This window comes from Lepisma saccharinum, chromosome 11 (genome assembly GCF_977018435.1).
Source record: "Lepisma saccharinum chromosome 11, izLepSacc3.1, whole genome shotgun sequence".
In the NCBI taxonomy this organism is placed as follows: Eukaryota; Metazoa; Arthropoda; class Insecta; order Zygentoma; family Lepismatidae; genus Lepisma; species Lepisma saccharinum.
The window spans coordinates 1,362,696-1,377,534 of NC_139239.1; the positions used below are offsets into that span (position 1 = coordinate 1,362,696).

At 38.0% G+C, this 14,839-nt stretch overlaps 1 protein-coding gene across 1 annotated transcript in view; it reads right to left on the reverse strand.

The window, feature by feature from the left end:
• The window catches only part of LOC145994601 (acetylcholine receptor subunit alpha-1-A-like), a 57,280-nt gene extending 46,942 nt beyond the window's left edge, over window positions 1-10,338 (reverse strand). Inside the window, exons 1-2 of the mRNA XM_083130643.1 lie at window positions 10,251-10,338; window positions 1,046-1,492 (exon numbers count right to left, since the gene is read on the reverse strand). Coding sequence (XP_082986769.1) covers window positions 1,046-1,492; window positions 10,251-10,326 — 523 coding nt within the window. The 5' untranslated portion in view covers window positions 10,327-10,338. The remainder of the gene's footprint in view (window positions 1-1,045; window positions 1,493-10,250) is intronic.
• Between the last annotated feature and the right edge of the window lie 4,501 nt (window positions 10,339-14,839).

A 14,839-nucleotide genomic window follows, 5' to 3' on the forward strand; every position in this document is an offset into this window, starting at 1 on the left:
GGTTGGGATCTGCCTTCTGCTTCTGTATATGCCTGAGTTACAGAGCACGATGGGTGATGATCGAGCTGACACCTGGCAGAAAAGTTGCAACCATATTACAAGGCGGTATGAAGATTTAGACGACTTCGATGGCACAAGAAACCAACGGGAAACAATGGAACGTAGCACTTGCAAATTAGGACATGGTCCAAGACACGCCCCATATCAATAAAAGATGTCTATCATATTCTAGCACAAGAGAGCACCATCATGAAATAGTCTGTCAGGAAGATGTGTGAACAATAAGTTCTACAATATAGCACTGAACTTATATATTTTAAATTTTTCATTGCCTTCAGAAGAACCATCCAGTGAATTGAGAAATAAAATAAATATAAATTGAAATTTTGGTATGTGTATACTTGATGTCTCATGATAACTATGGGTTGTGAATTCATTTCTTTAGTGATTATGAACAGTTTTATTCAGAAATGTTGTAATTGCTTGTATACATTGTATAATTAATGCAATAAAATCAAAATGAAAACCAACAAAATTGCAGACTTATGTTACAAGGGATAGTCGGAAAAAAAGTTTCCGGCATGTGTATTTCCGGAAAGCCCGGGAAATTTGGGTTGGAAATATGTTGTGGTTATACAGGCATCTTCCTTCTTTTGTTGTCTGATGCACAATCTTTTCCTTGCAGAGGGCGTTAGCATACTGCTGTTTCGAAAACAGGAATAGTTGAGAAGTGTGTGCCTAGCAGGCATGGAGTACAGAAGTGTGTTGCAGTCATGGACAAAGGATGATTTTTCTTAACATTGAACCAGTCTCTTCATCCATAAACAGGACACACAGTTTTACAAACAGGGTTTCTTGAAACTTGTCAAGCTTTACGACAAGTGTCTGAATTGTGCTGGGAACTATGTGGAAAAATAGTGTAATGATGCCTCTGTCTGCTCATGTCATGTTCTTTCTCCAGAATAAAACTCTCTGCAGATGGCAGACTAGGGAAACTTATTTTCTGACTATCCCTTGTACTATGATGCTATCGGTGCATATTTACCTGCTTCCAAGCGTTTGCAGTCATATTTCCATTCTGCATATACATTATTCCATGATCCAAAACTGAAGTAGTGGGGAAATAAAGGATGCGGATCTTTCCAGTAAATATAAGGAAATTTATCACCTTCTCTTCCCACTTTAATAAAGTCATAATCCACGGTAATCCAAAAACCCCTAAATTGGCTTACTGACACTATTCCTGATTCATGTATCCTGGTCTGATCCAATCCAGTTTTCCTTATATCAGACATTGTGTTGCTTGAAGCTCCTAGGACAACTTCATATGAAGGACTGCTTTCAGAAAAGGATGGAGTTGGAGACAGCAAGATGTGTGCATCACTTACTGTTTTCACTTTAAAGTTGAGTTCAAATGAAAATCTCCTTTCTCCCATCATAATTGGGTAAAATTGTGTGTAACCATACCCATAAGTGGAGGTATTCTTGCAGGCTGAAATCATGAATTAGTTTAGTCAGTGTTTATCTTTGTAACAAACACAGTTATATAAAATCAAAAAATGAGATTACTTTATAATGCACTACCAACTAATGTTAAATCTATAATAAGTTATAAGTTTCAAAATTAAACTTAAAGAAAAATAGCAGCAGAACTAGAAATAAAGTGACACTAAACAAACTACATAACACTTATATTCTATAACTGTAACTATTGGTGTATTTTGTTACTATCATTACATTATTTTTCTTTTACTTAAAGGAAACCTTACATTAACCTTCACATTTGTATTTTTTCCTCAGTTTTTCTACATTGGTAATTCTTTTTAAATCTTCTATTTTTGTTCTTTCACATTTGTATTATTTTATTACTACTATTACTATGAGTTTATTTGTAATTGTAGATATACGTATGTGAAATTCTTTAGTTTTAGTCATTCCATCTATCTGTATTCATGTATTATTACATTATATATTTATTTTCTTATGTAGCATGGCAAGACTTAGGTGGTAGAGCAGCCCACGGCTGAATCTCACCCAATAAATACAGGAATTATTATTATCATCATCAATGTTCTAAAAATATATATTTACACATCTCTCAGATTTTGCAGATAAATATTTTCAATTCATAGTTTATTTTTTTGGTACTTTTCCATCTAAGGAAATTCACCTTGCAAATGTCTTTAGTGTAGGTAGAATTTGAGGTTTACAAGGTTTACATAGGTACGGAATGAACTTTTTTTTAAAAAAAAGCCGAATTTCTAGGAAGTAGTTTTCATGAAGGCATGTAAGTCAATGTGGATGTAAACCATACACATTCCACCAAGTGGGGTCAATGTGGACATTGTCAGAAAAATTCCCACCTGAGAATCGAACCTGGCTCTTCTGTCTGGCAGCCAGAGTAAAAATGTAATGTTTTAGTTTTGAGCACCCAGCTGGAATTTTCTATTGGTTCCAATTGAAATTTCAATCGGATTCTATCGGTTTCAATTGGAATGAATCGGATTCTATCGGAATGTAGCTATTGGTTTCAATCGGAATCTCAACTGAAACCAACTGGAAAATCAAGACAATTTCCAATTGGTGAACTGTATCCAATTATAAGTTTGTATATATTGTAGAATCAATATGTTATCAATTCATTTATTGACTCAAAACATAGGTACTTTGATACTTAGCCTTACTGTGCATAAAGTGGACTTAAAACGCCAAATCAACATCAACAATTCTTGACACCACATTTCCTCTGATTTAGAATTTCTTTAAAGAAAAGCACACTTGAACTGAATTTGTTCTGAATTCTAATGCATACTACATAAGTCAGATTTATCTTAATAAGTACCTAACAAGAACTCTATCTTAAGAACGAACTCGACCTTAAGGGAGCTAGTAGTTGGAATAAATGTTCATATAAGTTCTTGTTTTTGCAATATGAAATTTCCATGGTTGTTTTTATGTGGATGTAATGCAATTGAAAAAATCAGCAATCTTTTGATCAACTAAGTCAACCTCAACAGTGTTTTGTTTGTTTATCACTTCTTCAACTGTTGTGGTTCAGATTCTTTGTTTAACCTAATTTGTTGTTGTTTTCGCATATATAAAGGAAGAACAACATGTCAATTTATGGCTGAAGCAGCATAGTTTTAGATTTTCTATAAGTGTGTTAATCACAATGAAGCTAGAGAGTTAAAACGTGTTCATATATTTGAAAAAGTTTTGTATGTGCAAGTTTTTCTAAGTTACAAATTCCACTTGCTTTACCAGAGATTTATTTTACTTGTTTTATATAATTCCCTTAATTTCCAATAGAAACCAATTCATTACAATTGACCAATCAGTACTGATAGACCAACTGGTTCCGATAGACCAATCAGTTCCGATAGAGTGTTTAAAAACTCATATTGACCAATTGGAAAAATTTCCAGTATCTATAATTTTAAAACAGAGTTCATTTGCTCGGAAAATAATATTACTACCTCTTCCCCAAAAAGTGTTGAAAACTCACATGTGGTACAAAATAAGATTTCAGGAATATTTGTTCAAAACCATAATAACTTGCATAATCAAACAATTTATATTTATCTATTATTAATTCTCCATACTTCGAATAAAATAATTTAAAATTTCTTCTTTTGATGCTGTTTTCTTTATTCAAATATAATTTTCAGGCAAATCTAATAATATTGTAAAAGAAAAATATAAATAAATGTAGTAGATTTCATTGTACTATAATATTTAAATCTATTTTATTAGGAATTAATAGTAAGTGTAACTAATAAATTAACAGTCAACATGTAAATTACACACGATAGAAAGCGGGTTCCGGGTTTCATATCCGGTGGAGGCACATAGTGGTTCGGATCCCACTTACCAACTCAAAATTACACACGATATATATATATATATATATATATATATATATATATATATATATATATATATATATATATTCGGTGCATACGTTCGTAGCAGGAATACAATAATTAACAAAAGTACACAGGTGGTAAGATGAAACATTGTTATTGTAGCATAAAAATACACAGTCACAACACTCACTCCTATAGATCGACCACAAGGAAAAAAACCTTGGGACGAAAAGTCCCCGTGCAGCTTTCCCTTCTTCCCTTCAGCTCGGGCCATAAGGAAGCATGGTCCACTCTCCCCCGCCCATCCTTGTGGGAGTACGGTGCACAGGAGTCGCGGGTCTGCGCAGGTTGCTTTGCTTGTGGTTCCACAGTCTCCTCCATTGCCAATGACGGGTCTTCCTTATCGCACAACACTCTTGCTACCTTGCGTTTCGACGTCAGCAGAGGCTGCTTCTTTCTTTTTAGGCTAAATGTCTACGGTAAATTTTTTCCCGATAATAATACTTTCCAAATTAGTGTTCTTTTAACTTACGACGTGCACCTGTATCGACGTTCATTATAAATATTGACAAAATTGGGTATGTTCAATATCTATCAAAGTGATATTTTTTAATCATATCCAATAATGTTCTCTATCACAATCCTTTTTTTGTTTAGTTTTCATTGAATTTTGACACTAGTGCATCTACATTCTTTCATATAAAATGATATCTCATATTGCAGCCTAAATCTTGGAAAGAAACAACCATTCTGTCCACCATTTGTTGTAGTCTCGATCCTTTGTTTTGACATAGTGCATCTACATTCTTTCATATAAAATGATATCTTAACTTCGTGATTGATTGTATTCTATAATTAAACTAATAGTGCATATTAACTTTTTCTATTGAAATAATTATTTCTAAGTATTTTTATGTAGTAAGGTAAGTTACCGCAATAAGGCCCGGACCACAATAAAGCCCACTGATTTTTCTCTGAAACTATGAAGAGCGAAAACGAGATGGCAACATTGTATGAAAGCTGAAAGTACTCAAGGAAGAACATTACCCATAATTCCCGTGTAGTATGAGTCGTCGCGGAACTGGAGCAGTCGGAAGTTTTGTTGCTGTTGCAAAAAGGTGAGATACGGTATAACTTTCAAACCACATACTCGTCTTATAATTATATGTTCATATAGTGTAGACAGTAGGATAATACTTGCTCTGCATGTAACAACTGTGTCCATTACAACAACAAAGTGTTTCCCGTTGTACTTTTATTGTACTGAGCTGAGCTGTAATATTACGAAACGGCATGTCGTGCCATGTTACACAAGAAGGCCCGAGTGGGTATGTGAGAGCTTGTGTGGAATGCGGGACATGGTGTCATGTGGAGTGTGCTGGAATACTACCTCAGGACAAGAACATTTTCACTTGCCCTCGCTGCTAGATGGACTGAAACTGAATTGTAAGCTTAGACTTTTATTTCATAAGTGGTTTAATTTTCGTCAGCTTAGTAACAACTGAGGACTAAAAGTGGTAAACGTTGTAAGTGCCAAAAGTATTGGGAAATCGCATCGTTCAGCACATCAGCCCGTAAGAACGTTCACAAGTGACCTCTTTACACGCCCTTTGAATTACTTAGAGGGCTACCCGCCCCCCTAATCTCCGCCACTGCTGAAATCATATTCTAAACAAAGTAAGGTAAGTTACCGCAATTAGGCCCACCTAATTTTTTTTGCCTTTGAAACTGTAAGTAAACAATTTTGTGTCACGGGTGGGACAGACGAAACACTCTTTACTTAATAAGAAATTTATTTAATTTCTGTGAATTTTCAATTGATGAAAAATGAATTATTTAAGACAAGGAGAGAAGGTAATTGACCTTTCAATATTCTAGTGGAGTTGAGGGGAAATGCAACAGTTAAAGGAGAAATTAATTGTTTTTTGGTGCCACGGGCGGGACACAATACAAGACACAAGTAAATCAAAAAAAGTTAAAATAAACGAACAATATGTAAAATACCTTCTACCTTCTAACTTAATTATGTACAAGGTGAGTCATAAGTCTCCATACAAATTATGTATATTGAATTTTTATGCACATGGCAATATTAGATTGTTCACACACAATATAGGATAAAGTTACAGTATTGCATTTAATTTTAAAAATTGAGATTCAGGGACACTTTAACATGAAATGCCCCTAATTATAATCGAAATTATATTCAATACATATATTCTTCTCTTGTGTTCTGTTCACCCTGTTTCGAAAACCAAGTTTACCGAATGTTATCTCAGATGTAGATACAGCTTGTTCGGATAAGCAAGTTCACTAAGCTCTTCAGAGACTGACGTTATCATTACAGATGTATCTGCAAGGTCCCGTAGGAACAGAACTCAGGCGACAGTATTATTCTTTCCCGCGATGGCAACTTCTGGCAACGTCCGCAGCAAAAAATAATTTCTGCTTTGTGAGCAACGAGTGTACCCAGAACATGACAAGGTGTCCAACTTTGATCTCTTGGGTATTCGCTTTCCCCGTAATCCTCTAGGTTTATTTCTTCTATGCATGAAACTGCTGAAGGAACAGTTTGATATTCTTTCCACTCCCCTAGCCCTCATTCCCTTCTTAAACTAGGCATTGTACTTTAAAGGAAAATTGTAGCATTGTGATCCAATAAATGCTCTGAAAGTCCTACAAATTTGGTTCATTCCACAGCGAAAAATGTACTTATTCGAATGCAATAGTGTTCCGACCATTCAAGGTAATTAGCTGCAGAAACAATTTTGCTTAAATGACAACTAAATTTACGTAAGTCATTGTGACCACAAAAATGTATATTACTTGCTCCTTTTTGCCTCAAGATCGCAGTGTTTGAAAGCAACTAGTAGGAATTTTAATTGCAAGAAGCTACTTTTAAAAATTAAAAGTAATTGCAACTTCGTACCGTGCTGTGCCGTGCGCTGTGCTTTGGACTCCGACTGCGGTACGGCATGGGTTCGAGTCCGCCTGGGTTCAGTCTCTGGGTTTTCGGCCTGTGTATAGGATCGGTGACAACCTACCATCGAGAGGTAATTGGGGAGCTACGAGCGAGTAGCATAACCAGGTCTGGGAAATCTTCTATAACGGCAGAGGGTTCGACGTTCTGACCCCACATCATCCCATTACAGGTTGAAGATCTCCACTGGGATGGTAAAAAAAATCCGGAATCCGGATTCCGGAAAATTTGCTATCCGGATTTCGAAGGCAATCTGGATTTCGGAAGAAAACGGATTTCAGAGACAATCTAGATTTCGATCCATTTTTTAAAATAATTGTCGCATGAATTAAACAATATACTCTAATCTAATGTCAGCCTTTCTTCCACTTGGTACACCCTGGACTGCATTTAGCACACTAACTAGACTCGGGCGTCTGGACTCACAGCCAGTACAATCCTATAATTAGCTTGTTTTGTGATGTGTGATGTGTGTTTGTGATTGTCCCTTCGTCTACTTCATCTTATCACAATTCATCCTCATATTCTCGCAATTAGCCAAAAGTGAGAGAAAATCGAAGTTATTAAAACAAGTAAATCAAATCAATTAATGTAATCTGTCGTTCACCTAACGAAGTATGGACTATGATAAATTTCTTCTTAATGTAAGAGGATAAGATAAAATATCCCCTTTATAAATCGAAGTACACAGTGAGCAATTGAAGGGAGAAATAGGGAGGTTATATCAAGATTGACACCAAGGGTGCCCGCAGGATTTTTTCTCAGGGGAGCAGAGTCATAGAAACTTTTATTATTATTATTATTACTGCTATTGCTTTTCTTCATCTTCTTTTTATTATTATTACGGCTTTTAGTTTTGATATTATTACTATTATTATTGTAGATGGCTAAGGATGCGGGTGCAGAACGTTTGCTTGCTAGTGTACTTCACATCCGCTTTCCTCCGTCTCCTGGAATGCTCCTACTTGCATAGGACAATTCCACAAGAAACGGAGGTTGCAAAGTACAGCGGAACTGGCAACTATATAAGCGAAGGATGCCCTGTAGCAGGCCCTTATTTTAGTTACGAATTAGTTGGTAGATCATTGATAGTAGCAGCCAGTTCCGCCGCCAGGAAGCAGAGGTAAGTGCTGGCGCATCCCTCAGTCACCTACCCGTCTCCTCCTACTCTTATTTGTTTAGCCCAGTAAATGGTAAGCACCATCTGACTTATTCTCATTTCTCCCGAAGTAAGTGCTCAATCGATAATGGTAAAGTAGACGATTTAAGTGGTGGAGGCTTGGCTTATCGGTTTTAAACCTTTCCTTTTCTCTTTTGGCATCAACCTCCACCCCCCCCCCCTCCCAATTGGCATGTCTATTTCCATTTGCCAGGCAATGAGTGCTCAATGAAGAGGCTCAATGAAGTAGAGGATGAACTTAATCGCACCCTCGATAAACTTCATTCATTAGCTGTTTCGTCTAGCCCCATTCTCCACACCAATCGGCGAGTTATTACCAGATCTTTAAGTAGGCAAATATAGACTATTGGAATCGATGCAATAGCTGATTCGCACTGTCCAAACAACCCCGAAGAGTCCTTAGGGCATCAAGTAAATTCGTGCGACTTTGAGGTAAACATGTCGAATACCTCATCTTCTGAAACGCCCTCGTTTTCTGGAGAGAAACGAGACAGTATCCATCAGTTCTTGTTGAAATTCGACAACCTGGCGGAATTTTACGGTTGGAACGACCAGCGAAAGAAAGCGGCTCTGGCGTTAGCGTTGAAGGGAATCGCCCTGGAATGGTTTTCTGGCATAAAGCTTTCCCCAAACTTTGCTACATTGTCCTACAACGATCTCAAGGACAAATTAAAAGACACATTCCCGGAGAAAGGTGACCTCAGGTTAGCCGAGGACAGGATACGTGCTAGGATCCAAAGGAAGGATGAAACGGTGATGAATTACGTAACGAGCAAATCCGCTCTGGTCAGGAAACTCGTTCCTGGCATTCGGGAGGATAAGCTCATGTATTCCATCATAAGTGGCCTCAGGGTAAATACCTGGAAGCCGCCGAAAAGGAATTCGCAAATTTGGAAGACCTTATTGGCTGGCTCCGACGCGTGGAGAAGCATCGAGTCATCGCTAAAGCACGCAATCGGCAAGAAAAAATTAATACAATGTTTGGTTCTGATTCCGACACGTTGTCATCCGATTCCTTCTCGTCTGACTAGGAGGAAATCCCTGCAAAGTCAACACGAAGGAAACACGTTCACAAGCACGAGCTTGCGAGAGCAGCAGCTCCCACGATGGAAACAGCTGCCAGTCCAGTCGAGTCAGGCAGAGCGACGACCGTTCAGGGCGCCTCTGTTCCATGCACGGCCGTTCCAAATAGCACCGCTCAGGATAATCAAGACGTTAGCCTTCTTGCAAACAAGCTGCACGACATGATAATTTCACACCAAGAACTGATCAATACTGTGACAAATAGCAACAAGATAATCCAACATCCGCACGTAGAGGGACACCACCTATGGAAAAGGGGGTACGAATTAATGTCGCACTGATTATGCAAAATAATCTATACCTGGTCCACGCTACACTTGGTAACAGTAAGGAAAACTACCAACTGTTGCGTCGACCTAGGTGCCATGACATCAATTTTCCCAGATCACCTAGTAGCCTACCTAAAAAAACAAAAAAATTGCAAATAAATTGTGTTATCTGGGGTGTCACGGGGAATCAAATAGCAATAAAGGAAATCGCAATTATTAGATTTCGTCTAGGAAATAAATGGTTTCTTCATCCATTTAGAGTCGTCCACATGCAATCCATGCTGTCATTGTTAGGCAAAGATTTCTGGATGATACATGACGTAAGCATAAATTCCTGTAACAACACCATGCAACTCACTCGGTATGGGAAACCACCTAAGTTCCAAATTCCCAAAGACAAAATTGAGGCGAATACGTTACCCGAACACGTTATTCAGAAAATTACTGCTGATAATGTCCCTCAAGTTTTATTAGTAAAGAATGTTCAAATCCCTCCCTGGTCTAAAATGTTTGTTCCTGTAAACATTATTAAAACTTTTGACAAAGACTGTAACATTTTCGAGCCAGAACCGTCTCTCTTGAAAAGAAGCCTGCTGGTTCCTAGAGCGTTACTAAATACAGAAAATTCTGTAAATCACATAATTAACCCCACAACTCATGATATAAAAATCACAAATAACAAAGTGTTAGGTAACCTATCTACAGGGGAAATTATAATACCCTTCCCCCCAACAAGGAACGATATACAGAATGAGCAGATATCAGTAACAAAATTTCAAACGTTGGTTCTATTTCTCTTCACGATTTGCTGCCACGTCAAAAGTGTCAGCTTGCTAAATTACTAAGAAATAAAAGTTGTTTTCTTGACTTACCTAACTCTGCTTGACCGTTGGCCTGGGCTTCTGTGTACGTGGTTATAATCAGGAGCGCAAGGAAAGAAAGCGCCATGCTGCTTGAATGGCGGGCTGCTGAGGACTGATTCTGATTAACACTGGGTTTATCTGTTTTCTTCGTTACTTCCTTCTAGTACGCTTCGCTTGCATTTATCATCTTGAAATGCTGCGCGGAGAACATTTAGCAACGTCCACAGTAACATACAGCTTCTCACGTTACAAAAACGAACTATGAAATACTGACTACAGTTCTCGTAAATACTGTGTGTCTGGAAATAAGAATCAATTCAGCGAAGTTATAGCTCTCAATTTGTTCGACGTCATAATGAAAATATATAATATCGTTTGATTTATTTGCTTTATTTTACTTTGCTTTTTGTGCCACTTTTGGCTAATTTTCGAAGATGGGGATGAGTGATGACATGATGAAATTGATCAAAGACACTCGAAAACATCCATACCCAAGCCGGGATTCGAACCCTAGATCCCTGGCGTCGTAGCGTGATCTGCTATCCACTTCGCTATAATATTGTTTTTCAATCTTTACTTTCGATTATATAGGTTTTACATTCCAATATTCAGGGCTACTACGTATAAATGATTTATTCGATTTCAAAACACTGTATTTTTCAAAGCATTGCATATACAGATATGAATTATACATAAAAATCACTGTAAAGTCACCAAGTTTGCATCGTGACACACCAGTTAGCAGCACGAGTGCAGTGCCTGTATAAAATTGCGACAAACCGAGAAAATAGTCCTTGTGTGTTAGAATATGCGAGATGTTCATCCGTTATTGCAGTCTAGCGTGCATTCAGAAGAGGGTACAGAAATGAAGCACCATGCAAACATATCGGCAGTTTAAGGACACTGGATTGCTACAAAATGTATGGGTGGAACTCGACTACTGCTTGGATGTGTGTCGTGTGGCCAGAGAGGCACACATAGAACATTTGTAGAATGTGAGGAAAACTTGGGGAGATTAGTAATTTTCATGTTTCATTCATATCTGTATGTGCAATACTTCGGAAAATACAGTGTTTTTAAATCGAATTAATCATTTATACGAGTCGGGAATCTCTGGAGCAAGGCCGCGCATACCGAGAGAAAGCGAGTGGGCGGAGCGAAGCAATACACGTTGCTGCAAAGGCTGGTGACAGTTGTTTTTCCCCTCCAAGCAAACCCCTTTCCTCGCACGAGTTCATTGGTCGAGTCCTCTTGAGTCACTACTTGCGCAGAGACTTGCTTCTTTCGCTCGTACCAGAGATTCCCGGGACAGACCATACGTTTGCAATTTGAAGTACACTTCGACATGTTATCTGTGCATAAAGCCGTAGTAATACATGGCCTCTCGGACGGCTTTGCGAATGCTGTCGCCTTGTAATCAAGGAGTCCCGGGTTCGATACAGTGGAGGCAGGTAGTGTTTCTGATCCCACTTTAAATCTAGGTCCAGTCCCGATTAGCCTATCTGCGCATAAAGTGGACATTAAACAAACTTTGTCTTTGTCTTTGTAGAGGTGCTTTTTTATTGAAGTAGTAGATTTCACATTTTTTACCACTAGGCCTTAAAAGTCTTGTAAAATTATCAATTTGGCACCGATAGAGGGGGTAGTACTTCATATAGCCAATGATATTGCTTTATTGACGTACGGGATGTAAAGATGTTTTTTACCTCTGAAGACCAGAGTGTATTTGGAGCATGTTGACATTTGGTATTCCCGTATTTATATAAGATTTTAGAAAAGGATCACTGAGCTAACGACTTCCGAAATCCCCGATGGACTAATAATATGCCCAGTATTATTACTAGCTTTTAAGGAATAAGTATACATTAGATGCTACTAAAGCTGATCGCTCAGGAGAAGATCCCTGACGGAAGTGAAGTGACGTAGCGGCAGGCGAGTCCACTATTAGGGTCGGGGGTGTGCACCCTGAGTGAAAAACACATGTGGGCTCGCTGTAACCGGTGCAGCGACGCAAGTCGTTTAGGGTTACCAGAAGTTCTCTATTACCCGAACAAATCCTGTTTTTGGATACTAAAAATGCTCCGGGTGGGTATTTAGGAAAATTTGGAAATATCCGATTTTTTGGGGGTGTAGACAACTGCTTAACTTCAAGATTAGTAACAAAATGTTATTTTTAAATAATTGTTAATATTGTTTCCGTTTTCAATTTCAAAGTAAAGAAATACAACTCAGTTGCAAGCGCAAAGAAAATAAACTTTTCTTGCAAAAAAAATAAATTGTTAGACTTTTGCGTCCCTTCTGTTGTCACCACCGCGCCGCGCGAGGTTTTGATTTGAAAGCATTTGTGACATCTACCGCGGCTCTTGGTGAGCAGCAAGTTTCTGACAATAGGTAAGAATATGCAATTCGCCGCGGCTTACTTTGATTTGAGTTTCATGACAGAATTAAGAAATAAACGGTACTTTTTAACTGTCGTACTCTTAGTTGTTACATGGCAGTGGAGAAGTGAAGTTCTGCGATCAGCAATCTGAACCACGCCAAAATGCAATGTGTTTTTAGTGACGACTTACAAAAACTGTTTCCTGACTTTCGGCCTGGAAGAAAAAACTCCGAGACAGAATGTCAATTTATGTTATTCTTTTAAAGTAAGAGACCAAGCTTCACAACCGTATAATATTAGGAGCATAGTGAATAAATATTAGAATATTAAGACATTTGCCTACAACGAGGCCTATTATTAGTTATACGGAAATGGTGTAAAATTATTTTACAGGGGTGTGTGACTACAAGCTCACCAAAACACCAGTAAGCACAAAACGTGTGTCTTCGTCTAAAGTTAACAACATTTTGCAATATAAAAATGCCTTCTTTTTTAAAGTTTGTCATCTGGTAACCCTAAAGGCGTTGCCGTATATTCTTTTTAAAATTCTTTGAAATACAGTCTAAATAATGCACAGGATAAGCAATACAAAAGTATTCTGGCCACTGAAAGAAAAGCAGCAAACTGTTGCTGCGGACACACGCTCTGCGTGATTGAGGCAAATCAACTCCCACGCACTTCGAAAAGCTGCAGGGGAAGGCTTTCTGCTACCCCTAAAATCTGCAAATGAACCGGTCCTTCCCTTCACACCCGCCTCCGTCAGCCCTCGTTTGGGGATCTTCTCGTGAGCGGTGAGCTGTTCTCTTATAGAAACGTTTGTATGCGAACCGATCTATTCCTTTGCGTAGAAACAACCAAATTAATTTAACTGGGCGTCATCACTTGCTCGGGGCACTGTTCTTTGCAACTCTCTTTTTTACTCAATTGGGGCTGTGTTCGTTCCACATTTTACCAGCCCAAAGAGGAAGTTGAAATCACCCTGAGATGATTCCAAACAGGAAGTCGTCTGGTACAACTGGCCATTTGACTTTTTTAAGTTCTGCAGATTGCATGGTACGATATGATAATTAAGAAGATAAGCAGAAATGTCACGATGAGGAAGAGTAACGTATAAATAGCAACATGAGATAACAGGATGCTTGACGGAAGTCATGCTAGGAAGAAGTTGATGTCCGCTAGCGAATAAACGCCCAGAGCTCTTTGATTCCTTTTAGAAAGATATTCTCTTGATTGTTTAAATTCGCTTTATTCACAGATAGGCTAATTGGGACTGGACGTACAGTTTAAAGTGGGACCCTAATGCACCCAAGGTCTCCTTGATTACGTCACTACTACACCATCACGAAGACCCTTCATTCTTGTTTAAAGAAGTTATTCAATAATTTCGAACGTTATCCAAATCGTGAATTTGTTTTTGGTTATGTTCCTATGAGCGTTGAATGATTTTATACAGCGTGGACCAATAGTCTCGATCGGATACTTTTTATAATACAAGAACGTATTACTCGCAACAGGGGTGTTCATCTCCCCTAAAGCCAATGGCGCGTCCCCCCACCCTCAATAATGTCATACGTACCCCCATCATGTCATAATTCTCATAATATTTGATTACGACAGCGTGTCTATCCAAAGAACCTTTGTTTTACCTTCACTTAACACTATACTCGATCCGCCCCTCCCCCCTAAACAGGGTGTCCATCCCACACAAGATCGTTGACACATTATCCCACAAAATAGTTTGGATGAATACGTAATAATTTTTTTTTTTTTAATACAATAGCACATTGAATGGTAAATTTCATAAGATATTCTCAAATGTAGTAAAGTAAATTACATAAATATGCATTTAAACAGTTTCTGTCGGTGGAGAATGAGATAAAAAAACACAATTTGAATACTTAACACTAATTGTTACACAACTTAAGATAGAAAATTCAACATGAGGAAACCAAATATAACGTGCTGTAGTTGTCTGTTAACCCAAATTGTTCGTGTGAGCGATTCAATTATTGTTTCACGAGACACACAGAAACCTGGCTGGAACTAGGATCAAAGAAATCGCCTCCTCTGCTTGGGGTTAATATAATTATTTTAGTAATCCATAGCTATAATTACATAGATTTCTACGAGTATCTTAAGTACAAACTTCCCTTGCTAAAGTAAACTTGTTCTGCAACAAGAAGTTAGAAATGCAAATTTGATATTATTTATTTTTCTT